This window comes from Condylura cristata, unplaced genomic scaffold (genome assembly GCF_000260355.1).
Source record: "Condylura cristata isolate star-nosed mole 26May11 unplaced genomic scaffold, ConCri1.0 scaffold00014, whole genome shotgun sequence".
Taxonomy (NCBI): Eukaryota; Metazoa; Chordata; class Mammalia; order Eulipotyphla; family Talpidae; genus Condylura; species Condylura cristata.
The window spans coordinates 24,828,202-24,842,079 of record NW_004567115.1 but is presented as its reverse complement, the minus strand read 5'-3'; the positions used below and the strand labels follow the sequence as shown (position 1 = coordinate 24,842,079).

General features: G+C 35.0%; 1 protein-coding gene across 1 annotated transcript in view; it reads right to left on the bottom strand.

Moving 5' to 3' along the window:
- Window positions 1–592: 592 nt before the first annotated feature.
- The window catches only part of LOC101622659 (disintegrin and metalloproteinase domain-containing protein 18-like), a 38,941-nt gene continuing 25,655 nt past the window's right edge, over window positions 593–13,878 (bottom strand). The window contains exons 11-16 of the mRNA XM_012724781.1: window positions 12,007–12,193; window positions 8,826–8,924; window positions 6,429–6,624; window positions 5,866–5,959; window positions 5,178–5,367; window positions 593–682 (exon numbers count right to left, since the gene is read on the bottom strand). Of these exons, the coding sequence (XP_012580235.1) occupies window positions 593–682; window positions 5,178–5,367; window positions 5,866–5,959; window positions 6,429–6,624; window positions 8,826–8,924; window positions 12,007–12,193 (856 nt within the window). The remainder of the gene's footprint in view (window positions 683–5,177; window positions 5,368–5,865; window positions 5,960–6,428; window positions 6,625–8,825; window positions 8,925–12,006; window positions 12,194–13,878) is intronic.

Here is a 13,878-nt window from a genome sequence, read left to right as displayed (position 1 = left end):
ACAGGAGTACGCCACTGGTAGGAGCAGCATCCCACTCAGCCCTCTGGTGCCACCTAGTGAACAGAGCCAGAACACCAGCCATCAGCACCTGTTGACCCCTGAACTGCAAACCGCACCACTCAACAGCCCACCACTGCAAGCCGACCAGGCCTCAACTGGAACCTATTGTGCACTGACGCAGTAGCCATGCCCTGCACCAGGGACTCTCAGCTGTCCCCAGCAACACCAAGAAGTGCATCCCACAACCTGCTACACCCACCAGTGAACAAGGCCACAGCTGGAGCCTTGCAATACCAGGTCCTCCATCAGCAGCCTTTGGATACCTCAAGCAGTCTGGTCAAGGGAAACAACAGGAATCCCCATCCCTGTTGCCACATCAGCCCAAAAGTGTGCAGCTCCAAACACACCAAGGTAAGAATGTGGGACGACCTGGCTGCCAGCTTCAGCCACGTGGCTAATGGGCACAATGGGAACCCCCAGCCCTGAACCTGCCTAGCTGCCACAGTAACCCAGGCAGTATAAAGACCCACCAGAAGAAGTACAGTGGTGGGAGCTGAGGGGAGAACAACAAGAGCATCAATCCACCCACCACTCAAAGCAGTCCAGGATCCAGGCAAATCCATGCATATCCCAGTAAAAGCACACACAAATCATACCAGTGGACACCAGTGTCCACATGGCCCTATGCCAAGAACAAACACAAAAGCAAAACAATGGGGAAATATACTAAGACAAGTAGTCAGACATGTCCCTCCCTGGAACTTGTTATATACCACAGAGAGAAAATAGCTTCCAGAGCCCAACAGCACTGACATGGAAGAATTTTTCTGCCTTGTAAAGAATTAAGAATCATCTTAATTAAAAAACTAAAAAAAGCAGAAAAGGAACAGATTGCTATGATAACCATAGTGGATGAACAGAAGAATGAGACTGAATCTTTAAATAAGAAAGTAGAGAAACTGGAGGAGGTTAAAAGATGAACAGAGTAAAAAATGTCTTGAAAAGCCATAAAAAAAAAAAAAGAATAGGTGAAAGGATAAATGAGCATTCTTGGAGATACCAATATAAAAAGAACCAAAAGGAAAAACAAACGAGATACGAAGGAAAAAAGAATGAAGAAACTCTCTGGGAATTATCTGACTACCTGAGTAAAGAAAATAAAAGAGTTAGAGGAATCCCAGGAAAATAGAGAGGAAGGAGGGAACTGAGAAACAATTCAAGAAAACAATTGAGGAGAACTTCCAAAACTTGAAGGAAGAAATGAAAATAGACATTCAGGAAGCTAAAAATCATGAAAAATGCAAAAGGACACAGCTTCCCAGAGTCAAAGACAAAGTAATGAAGCTGACAAAGGAAAAGAAACAGACAACCTATAGTTCTAAAAAGCCTTAAAATCTAAACCAACAGGGCCCTCCGTGGTGGGGCAGTGAGTTAAATAAAGCACAGCACTGAGAAGTTAAAGCCACTTCAGCATGAGTTCGATCCCCCCTCGACCCGGGGGTGAGCCACAAGATGCGGCAGAACTCTCCCGGCCCGCCCGCTGCTCCCCTCAGCAGTGTACTTTGTAGATCTGCCTGTTCTGCTCCCTGCTCTGTCTCTGGTGAATCCTCTCACCACCCCTACACCTCTGGCCTATACCCCAGTTCTGTATGTATAAATAAATAAATCTTTTTAAAAATTAAACCAACAGAGGAATGAACAGAAAGAATGGGGAAAAGTAGTGAATAAAACCACAAAATGGTCACCAAAATGGCAATAACAGATTTCCATGTAACAATAATCATGCTAAATGTTAACAAACTCACCAATAAAAAGACATTGAGTAACATACTGGATTAAAAAACAGAATCCTGACCCTCCCTGGTGGTGCAGCCGGTTAAAGCACAGCACTGAGAATCTAAAGCCACTTCTGCATGAGTTCGATTCCCGCCTGCCCTGGAGGTGACCACTTGGCGCTGCAGACCTCTCCTGACCCGCCCGCTGCTCCCCTCATCAGTGTACTTCGTAGATCTGCCTGTTCTGCTCCCCGCTCTGTGTCTGGAGAAGCCTCTCACCACCCCTGAGCCTCTGGCCTGTACCACAGTTCTGTATGCACAAATAAATAAATCTTTAAAACAAAACAAAACAAAACAAAACAAAAACCAGAATCCTGCCCTCCCTGGTGACACAACAGATTAGTGCAAGTTGGAGAATCTTCTCACTGCCCCAACACTTGTGGCCTGTACTCCAATTCTGTATGCATAAATAAATCAATCTTTGGGAAAAAAAAAAAAAAAAACAGAATCCAACCTTATGCTGCCACTAGGGAACATACCTAATCTCTAAAGATAAGCATAGTCTGAAAGTAAAGGGTTGGAACACAATTCTACAAGCAAACAGCCCCCCGAAAGAGTGCAGGGGTAGCAGATAAAACAAATTTCAGCACCAATATCTTTTTAACCTTTGCGATTATCAGTTCCTTATTTTTTATGTTATTCTTTTATAGAAGGAGAATGTCTTTTTCCATTCTGAGCTAGGTTTACTGACCCCTCCCATTTCCTCTTATGACACAAGCTATGCAACCTCAGTCGACAGACACGGTATGGATGGAGGGGAAATGCTCTGAAAAATCAGATTTTCCACGCTAACTTATGTTATGACCTCCCTTTTTTGAATAATCGTAATAACAAAATATTCTGAGCAACTTCAACTTACAATTAGGTTGCCTCAGCCTCATAAGGTGCTACCTGGCCCTGACAAGCAAGTACTGCACCAGGGTGAGAAATTCCTCTTGAAGTCAAAAGTGATTTGACAACTGGCTGATTAATAAAAACAAATGGCTGATGACAACTGGCTGATTAATAAAAACAAATGGCTGATACTGCAAAGTCTCTTTCACTGCCAGATGGAGGAAAACCCAAAGGGAATCACTCTACTATCCCACATAGCCTTCTATTCAGTTTCTAAAGAACCATTCAAACTTCCTACTATCTAGTCTTTAGATTTGGAAATTCACCTATTCAGAGCTAATCAGGTTTTCTACCAGCTAGACTTCAAGGAAACTCAAACTTTCTAACAAGTTTTCCAAAGAACCTTACCTTAATTTAATTTATAAGAAATTTCCTCTTCCTGCCCTCACTTTACCTCCTAGGATGTCTCTATGAGAATGAAAGCCATTAAGTAATAGGTAATGTTTAAGGGATTTTATTTTGGTTAATCTTCACTGTGGTAAATATAGTAATATTAGTCTTAAACTTTGTGAATCTATGTTTTAATCTTGATAGATTGATTTTTAAAATGTTATAATCTCAACTAGAGGTCAAAAGGACCCCAGACTATTCTTAGAAAAAAGGTGATTGTGATCTCAGCTCATTTCATATGCTAATGTCATCCTTTTGCCTGCTTGTATAAAATAAACCTCTGCTGAAGGCGGAGCAGGAAGACTTGCACCCAACTCCCATTCCCCTGTCTTCCTTGCACCTGCTCCCCTTTTTTATCTTTTTTCCCCTTTTTCTAGGAATCTGCTCGCCCATACCGGGCCCATCTTGAGACCCTGCCTGTTCTGCCCCCCAATAATTCATGATCGGGGACAAAGAGTCTCCGACACTCTTATTTTCATTTCTTAAAATACTGTACCTCCATTTAAATTATTTTAATTAAAGAGTAAATTGTGTATTATTTTTTATTAGTCAACCAATTTTTCAATGACTCTTGTAAATACTCAAACCAGGCAAGGTTATTTTAAATTCATTGTGGGAAATCTGACAGGCTTTAATTCATGAAACAGGAGCAAAGGGACTCAAGCAGTGGTACCCTCTCCGCTCCCCTTCCACCCAGCCCTGACAGCCTTTACTTTTTTTTTTTTTTTTAATTTATTTATTCATACAGAACTGGGGTACAGGCCCGAGATGCGGAGGGTGAGAGGATTCACCAGGGACAGAGTGGGGAGCAGAACAGGCAGATCGATGAAGTACACTGCTGAGGGGAGCAGCGGGCGGGTCAGGAGAGGTCTGCCACTCCATGAGGTCACCTCCGGGGCAGGCGGGAATCGAACTCATGCGGAAGTGGCTTAAGCTTGTTAGTGCTGTGCTTTAACCCGCTGTGCCACCAGGGAGGGCCTAGCCTTTACATGATATATAGACAAAATCAACATAAAGCCAGGTGTGTGCTTACAGATTCATAAGGGTTACAACTAACTGTTGTTAGCATGCCAAGCTAACATCACGTTTACAGAATGCTTGCTGATAACAGAATTCTTGCTAATTACAGGTCCCAGTTAAAGATTTCAGTGAAGGAGGGTGAGTAATTCCATGCTCTCTCCCTGACCCCATAGTGGTCCTAGTTAAAAATCCTTCAGTTCTTTTAATAAAATTAAATTCTGTTTACTATTGTGTCCTCTGGTGTAGGGGAGGGTAGAATAGGATGGTCACATTTTTATATATATAACTGAAGGGAAAATTAAAGTTGAAACTAATGAGATAGCTTATATTTTTCTTTTCACTATAATCAATTCGTGTAAATCTTGTCAATTACTAAAGGCAACATTTTTTTGTCACTTTCCTTTTCTTATTATTCATGTCATTTTGATTTACCTTTTAGTTTATTATTTAATCTATCATTGTTGGTGTTATTATTATTACAGATCAGATTCTGCTCCAATGAGACGATAAGAAGTCCATGTGTGAGAACAAATTTATCTATAAAATAATTCATAATAAATAATGAAACAATGTGTTCCCTTCACAAACAGAAATTCTGACTTCCGACTCATCATGTCAGAGTAGCCAACATTTACACATTAAAAAATAGGGGCCCTCCCTGGTGGTGGTTAAAGCATAGCACTGAGAAGCTAAAGCCAAACCCTGCCTGCCTTGGAGGTGACCCACATGGCGCGGCAGACCTCTCCTGACCCACCCACTGCTCCCCTCAGCTGTGTACTTTATCAGTTGGCCTGTTCTGCTCTTCACTTTGTCTCTGGTGAGTCCTCTCAACAACCCTGAACCTCTGGCCTGTACCCCAGTTCTGTATGCACAAATAAATAAATCTTTTTAAAAAATTAAATATTAAAAAATTAACTTTTCTCGCTTTTCCTCTATGCTTTTCTCATACATACATGTGCATGTACATGTAAATACACACTTAGATACACATCATAAACATTTCATATGCATAGAGCCAAGGAATATTTTTTTACTTACTTTTTTATTATCACACATAGTGCCATCTGCTGTAAAAGTTCTATCTAAATGTTCAGGTACTCTTTTATCTCTTGTACTTCCAGACATGCATATCTGACCACCAAGATAAGTATACTGAACATCAAATTCTGTTGATTGTACTATCTGTGTATGTGTCCAGTGACAAGTTAATTTTCCACACAAGATGTTCCTGAGAATGTGAGGCAGAAACAACTGACATATATCATTCAGAAACGTTCTATGTTTGGTAAGCAACAGCTTAAAATATGAGTACAATTCTAGTTTCACTCAGATCATAACCACAAAGCTATTCAAAAAATTATACTTTCTGGCCCTCCCTGGTGGCGCAGCGGGTTAAAGCACAGCACTGAGAATCTAAAGCTGCTTCTGCATGAGTTCGATTCCCGCCTGCCCCAGAGGTGACCACATGGCATGGCAGACCTCTCCTGACCCGCCCGCTGCTCCCCTCAGCAGTGTACTTCGTCGATCTGCCTGTTCTGTTCCCCACTCTGTCTCTGGTGAAGCCTCTTGCCGCCCCTGAGCCTCTGGCCTCTACCCCAGTTCTGTATGCACAAATAAATAAATCTTTAAAAAAAAAAATTATACTTTCTTTTCACATTTGTAGTAAATGACTTTGCAACCCACACACACACACATTTGGAAAATGTACAATTTTAAAAATACATACTCAAAATTACATAGGTTTTCTTTTTTACAACTTCCAAAGGCGTCAGATAAAAAATTCACTTCCTGGGTGCATAAACTGGAAGAAACCTTAGCGACTGAAAACATAAAGTTTTAATTACTCAATGAATTTAAATAATTAGACTCCAAAAGAGTACTTAGCAAAAAGATAGTTAAAGCAATAGGAATACCCTCTCAATGATAGTTACTATAAATTACGGGCTTCATTAACTTACCAAATGATAAGAAACAAAGAAAAACTACACACTTGAGGAAACAAAAATTGGCATCATCAAGGAGAAATTATTATGAAATCATTTTATTTATAAGTCTAATATTTGCCTTCCTTTCCACCAATCACATAAACTTAACTACATCCTAATATTATTTTCCTGTAGTTATATGATCAATTATACCTCTTGATAAAGTTCAAAGTTGTTTTGCTTTTGTTTTATTTTCAGTTGTAGATTTTAAAAAATGACATTTTTACTATGGCTATAGAGTGATTACTGGCATTTGAAAAATATGGTTTAAATGTCAATGCCCCCCCCCAAATATACAAATTACATTTTCCAAATAGCTCTATACATTGTGCATCTCGATCTCTGCATATTCCACCATAGCAATAGGCAGTTTCATTTTCGCATGGCTCGAAATCATAAGATTTAACATCAGGTACACAAAACTCAGATATTCCATTGCAAAATTCTGTAAAATCACATTGATTTGTGCTTTTCCTACATACACGTCCTCTTGGAGATACCTGGAAGATTAAAAAAAAAAAAAAAACATGATTTTTAAAAATAGTAATATAGAAGTGGAAAAACTCTAAAAAGCATTCCATTTTTAATTCTTTCACTTATTAACTATTTAGTGGTAACATATGAACTTACATAACAACTTTATAGTGAAACAGATTGGAAAGAACTCAAAGATCTATTAATAAATGGAATGCATAGAACAATAAACATGCAAACATAAGAGATATATGCATACAATAGATTTTCAGCCATAAAAAGGACCATACACAAGAGGATAAAGCATATATTGTATTCAAATGAAGAATGGGACCCTCTCTGGTGGGACAATGGGTTAGGACTCAGCACTGCAAGTTAGCCCCAGCTGCTTCAGTGCAAGTTCCACCCAGGCCCAGGAAGTGATTCCACAGGGTGCCAAGGCAAACCTCTGTTGTCTAGCCCACCGCTCCCCTCAGTAGTGTACTTCATGGATTTGCCTGTTCTGTTCCCCACTCTCTCTCTCTGGTGAATCCTCTCACTGCCCCTGCACCTCTGGCCTATACCCTAGTTCTTATACATAAATAAATAAATCTTTAAAAAACATAAATGAAATAAAATGAAGAATGATGTAAAAAATATATTAAAATTTTAAAGAAAAAAAAAAAAACATAGTCTAACAATATGGGTGGACAAAATACCAGCCATCAATACTTTGTTTACCAGAGACCCATTCAAAACCAAAAGACTCAGAGGTTAAATCAGGAATTGCTATTCTCATATTCAATAAACTAGACTTTCATTTTAAAAAGATAATAAGGGATGAAGATGGGTACAATTAAAATACTCAACTATGCGGTACATTAAAAATGGCACATTTGGAATTTATCTTGAATGAGGATGAGGCAATAAAGCATGTGAAAGTTAAAAAGTATTAATAATTACATATAAGAATATATGAATACTCATTAAAAACATGTTAGTCGCTCTTAGTTCTTAGCAAAAAGTTGTATAAACTAGTATTTTTTTGTATCTTTGCACTTGAATGTATTAAATTGAAAATTTTTGAGAAACAGTTGGGGTCAAACAGCTAAATATCAAATTAGTTACCATGAAAACTAACCTAGTAAAAAGTACACGTGGAAGACTTTCATGCTTTTGACCCATAATATAAGAGTGTAAAATGTCTATGAGCCTTTAATGGATACTGAGGACAAAATCCTATGCAATAATGTAATAAAATTGATGTGAACCAAAATAGCATAATTACACTGCAGACCACCCTAGCAACTTTCACTGTGGGTTTTTACTCGAACAAATTAATTATCTTTGTTTGCAAGGAAGTATCCTCTGGAATGCAAGAAAAGAGTAAAGAACTGTTAGATTGTTGGTAGTGGGAAAAGTAAAAAGGTTTGTTGCTAAGTATGGACCCTAGTCTGAACTCTACACTCATGAAAGTCAATTAACCATTGGCTTTAAGTGCTAGCCCACAGAATGTAAAAGAAAACACACAGAACAGTGTGGAATAATATTAAGAGAAATTATATTGACAGAGAGAAAACAAATCTGGCAAAGATTTTCTATAATTCATCAGCTTTTATGCCCACTATAATCTCCTGAAAATCACACACACTCAAAAGATGTGATGCAATCTATAAGAAAACTCTACTAGTTTCTTCAAATGTGGTCATGGAAATTCTCAAGTTTCAAGAATTCAATCACTTCCAGCACCAGGAAAATTTGTCTAAACTAAGGTACATTATATGATAGGATTCTCATTGCTGATTACTGTACATGGATTCTTTTTCTCCTACATTTATGATGAAATTTTAATATTATTGTTATCTGTTTATTCAAACGTTGTATGTCAAGTGTGTTTGGGTTACTCATTTGTAATTTAGTCATAGGTTATGTAGAAATACACCCAGGAATGACCAAAACGAATTCATAGTGCTTATAAGTAACTTGGACTTGGTATTGAATACAATAATTGAATGAGTCCTGAGTGGACGCAGAATCAACACAGTGAAAGGGAGAGTTAAGGAGGAGATTGAAAAAGACATAATGTTGTTCTCTGAACTCTGAAATCAAATGAGCAGAAAGAGGGACATAAAGTGAAATAGTTGATGTATAAAATAGTCCAAATCTAAAAAAATTTTAAAATTTAAAAAATTAATGTACATAGGTCAAGACACATGAAAGAAAATAATGTCCTAGTTTGAAAACTTACTAGACAAGTCTTTTTATCACAGCATACTCCACTGCCACACTCTGCCATATTAGTTAGACTACAATCTTCAGGGTGACAGCATTTTTTATGAGTGCAATTCTACAAGTAAAGATAATCAAGTTAACTAATAAGTAGTTTCAGTCAAATAATTTTAGTTATTATCAAAAATACTAATGTATGTGTCTAAATTAATTACAATCACAATGAGTTTTACCCTTGTACTTATTTCTAACATCACATCATTTATAGTAGCTATATATCACATATATGTATGGTAAAAAAGGTGTTCAAGAAATTGAACACTTACTTTATGGCTCACTACAAGGTGAAGAAATAGTGAGAACAAGAGGGAAAGCACAATGGACTGCGGTGGTGGACTATGGGTGAGTTAGTTGTGGGTGTACTGCAATGGTAATACCTCATGAGGGTATCCAAATAGCATCTCAATTATAACTTTTAATTTTTTCATTAATTTTCATTTTACATCATTGTAGTCCACATAGTTCCCCCACTACTATGTCATCTGTGAGCCATCACCAAATTCCCTTGTATTCTTCCCTATCCTGCATCAGATCTGTGTTCAGCTTGCTAGTTTTGACATTTTCTCAAACTTCTGTTTGGTTTCTCTATATTCCACATATAAGTGAGACCATCTAGTATTTATCTTTTTGCTTCTGACTTATTTTGGCTAGCAAAATCCCTTGCTCCATCCTTGTTGCAAATGGTATGAGTTTGTCTTTTTTAATTGCTATTATACCACTATATAAATATACCACAACTTTTTGATCCATTCACCTGTTTCAGGGCATTTAGAATGTTTCCATGTCTTGCTACTATAAATAGTGCTGAAATAAACATCAGAGTACAAGTTGTTTTGTATTAGCGTTTTTTCTGTTCTTTGTGTAGATTCTTAGGAATGGAATTATTGGGTTATATGATAGGCTCCATTTTTTAGGGTTCTGAGGAATCTTCACAGTTTTACATAGTGACTGAACTAGTTTATACCCCTAAAATTTTTAACTCTAAAAGTTATCATCACTTTTGGTTTTCTTCTGACTTTATATGTAAAATATTTCTCTACTCAAGTATTAGAGTATATAGTAGGTATATAATATGTGTGAGTCATATAGGGAGATAATGTAACTTTAGATGATATACCTATAGATGGACAGATATATATATATATATATATATATATATATATAATATATATATAGAAAATGTATGTTCTAAGTAATATGAGAGAAGCTATAATGTAATTTTCCCCAAACAGTAGTGAAATCAGTTGCATTTATAGAATAATTAATTCCTGAACTTAGACATGAACTAGATTATATGCAATATAGTACTTTAAATTACATATGATGTTTTTAGTTACACTAATGCATATTATTAAATTCCATCAAAAATTATATCACTATATAAATGCTTTATTATATAGAAGGGTCAAATGATACCCTTTTTAATTCATGCTCATATTTGAACATTAAAAGAGTGCGCACACTTCATAATAAAAATATTTTAAAAACAACTGTCCAGAGTATTAAGTGAAGAAAAAAATTGAACACTCACTGACTATTAATATTGGCAAAAAAGAAAAATGAGTGGCATTAAAGAGACCTCTCCAAAGGTTGTATCAGAGTGAACCTGATGAGGAGAATGTGATATGAAAATATTCATATAAAATAAAAATTTAAACTATATGCCCAGTTGAAATTGACTTTTAATGATTTGTTGAGAAATGGAACTCTCTTATGGAACCGACAGCTAAATGCTATATGCTACATAGCTATAATACACCATTGAGAAATTAAATAATATTATTTTACTCTAAAAGTTTAGCAATATTTAATGTCATGTAATTATTCTCTCATTATTACTTTAATAAAATAATTTTTACAATGAGTTGCTTCTCTATTTCTGAAATTCCAGAATAAAAGACTATTTTCACATATTCCTTGAGATTACTTTGATAATTTTGATTTGGACATTTTGCAATTATCTTCCAAAATAGCAGTCAATCATTCAAAGTAATGTTAAACTGGCTATTGGCATGATCAACAATTTCTATTATTTATTTCTATTTCATTATATATGCAAAGAATATTGGAAACTGAAATTTTAAAATGGTGATAGAAATTTTTCATAGCTATGCTGTGGTATTTACATTTATTAAGTTATAAAGATGTAATACTGAATGAGAATAGAGAAATATTAGGAAAATGCTAATTAAAGGAAGTTAGTATATGCACATATATAAACATAAATAATAAACAAATGTATGAGTCCAGATAGATACTGGTACAGAAACCAATATGAAAGAAAATATTTAATATTTCAAAGGAAAATTTAAATTTCTAGAAAGTCTAATTGTAAATAAGTTAGCACCACATAAATTAGCTTCAAAATATTTTAAATGTCAATTCATTAAATTATACTAAAATTAGAGAAATCCAATTGTACAATTAGAGCTATCAATATTATTTCTTATGTATTAAAATGTCAGAAAATAAAAAGTAATAAAAATACTTAAGATTTAAATTAGTCACTTATAATATGATATAATCATTTTATGCAGAATTTTGCTTCTAACAAAGAATTTTTATTTTCTCAAAAAAATATGAGCCATTCACAAATATCCCCATGCAGAAGTATATATTAATGGCATTCACAATAAATGCAAAGATAAGCTACCTTACACCAAGTATAAATGAATAAAAAGATAACAGCAAAAAGATAAATACTATAACAACAAAACAAAGATTATGATTTCATTCCACAAAACTAAATTAATGACGTTCCCTTCGATGCCACAACTGAAATCAGGTGGTGAAAAGGTAAACAAGAATAGCTGCTTAGCAACTTAGTGAACTAATTGCAGTCACTTAGCTCAATTAGGGATGATTTAGATTATGCATATTTGAAGTTAGTGATTTTGATACAGAAATTGTGAACTAATATTAATGGCTACACATTCATGCTGTATTTACCCCACATCTAATCTCTTCAAATGCTTCTAAATTAGCATGAGTTGGTCATTACATGTCCCATATCTTTCTGCCTTAGATATGTGATAAAAGACTGAAGCATTTGAAAAAAAAAAAAAAAAGTCCAGCGCTTTTATATCAAAGCTATATTTATAATTACAAGAGAAATACAGAAACTGTTAAGTGTGACTAACCTCTACCGTGCCACAATCACATTGCTCTTGTGGTTCCAAAATTCCATTTCCACAAATGGACAGTTTTCCTTGGAGAACCACTGTTGAAACAGTTTGCTTTTGAAGACATTCAAATTCAGGTTGTGTAACTGCATGTTTAAATTCATCTATGCTGCAACTGCTAAAAAACTTTACTCCATGGGAATGTCTGAAATTAAATTATATTCCTCAGGCAAATGGGATCAAATCAAATTGTATCAAAGTAGCATATTTAAATAAAGTATTTTGAATTTTGTACCAATTCACTTACAGGAGTGTAGAGAACTTTCATTTCTAATACAAGATAAAGGTAAAAGCAGAATTTTGTGTCTATTGTAATTTGATATAATAGACACCTAGCAAGTAGAAAAAGTTAAGGAGATGTAAGTTACAATATATTCAAATTTAACTCTTGGCAACCAAAAACTTCTGAGTACTATTATTTATTATTTTCATTACTGTTGACTTTATATTTATAACCATAAGAAGTAACCATCATTTATAAGGAAATGAAACATGCTAGCAAATTTATGGGAAAACTGAAGCAAAATTGGCAGTTTATGAAAAAATGATCCAGTTCAGAATTAGACATTTTAAATTCTTATGTCTCCTGTTTTGTTTGTTGTTGTTGTTGTTGTTGTTATTGTTGTTAGACTTCATGACTTTTAATAATTACACCTGATTATTTGGCAAAATGTGCCTCATTTGAGGATTATGAAATCATTATTATCATAATGATTCTTAAAGTTATACATCTTGCCAACATTATCTCAGGAGTATTGCTGACTGTATGTCATTGGATACTAACAAATGGCAAACAACTTTGGCTTTCTGTATGACTGATAAAAGGTTATTTATTTAGGTCAGTTGACTAAAGTGTGTCGGCCAGATTTCACTCTGGAGGTACTTTTTTTTAACCAGTTAATAATTTTTGGTAGTATTATTTACTTTAGCGTTCTATAAATATTCATTGCTAATTATGTTTTCAATTTATTCTTTCACATATTTCATGTATATGTAACATTATTTTTCTACTATATTTAATGGTAGTTTTAATACAGTACTGTCATTATTATTCATGAATTAAAAAAAAATAGACCCAGATATTATACTTGGGAGGATGTTTTTGTTGTTGTTAGTTTGGAATAATCATTATCCCAAGAATTTCTATTTAATAAATGGATGCTAAATTTTGTCAAATGCTTTCTCGGCATCTATTGATATGATCATGTTTTTCTTTTTCTTTTTGATGTGTTCGATTACGTTAATTGGTTTTTGAATATTGAACCATTCTTGTGCCCCTGAAACAAAACCCACTTGGTAATGTGGGTTATCTTTTTGGTACATTGTTGGATTCTGTTGGCAAAGCTTTTATTGAGGATTTGTACATCAGTTTTCATTAGAGAGACTAGCCTGTAGCATTGTATGTGTTGTCCTTGTTCAGTTTTGGCATTAATTTAATGTTGGCTTCATAAAACATATTTGGTAATATCCCTTCTTTCTCAATTTTATTAAAGTTTTGTAGGATAGGCACTAGTTTGTTTCCAGATGTTTGGTAGAATTCATTTGTAGAGCCATCTGGTCCTGGGCTTTTTCTGTGGGGTAGGGTTTTGATGACTTTATTAATTTACCACTTGTAATCGGTCCATGTAGATGTTCTATTTCTTCTTTATCTAGCTTTGGGTGACTGTAAATTTGTAGGCATTTGTCCATCTCGTCTAGATTATTGAACTTAATTGCATGTAACTTTGTTCATAGTAATTTCTTACTATTTTTATTTCTATTGTGTCCATTGTGATTTCTCCTTTCACTTATGACCCTATTTATTTGTGCTTTCTCCTTTTTTTTTTTTTT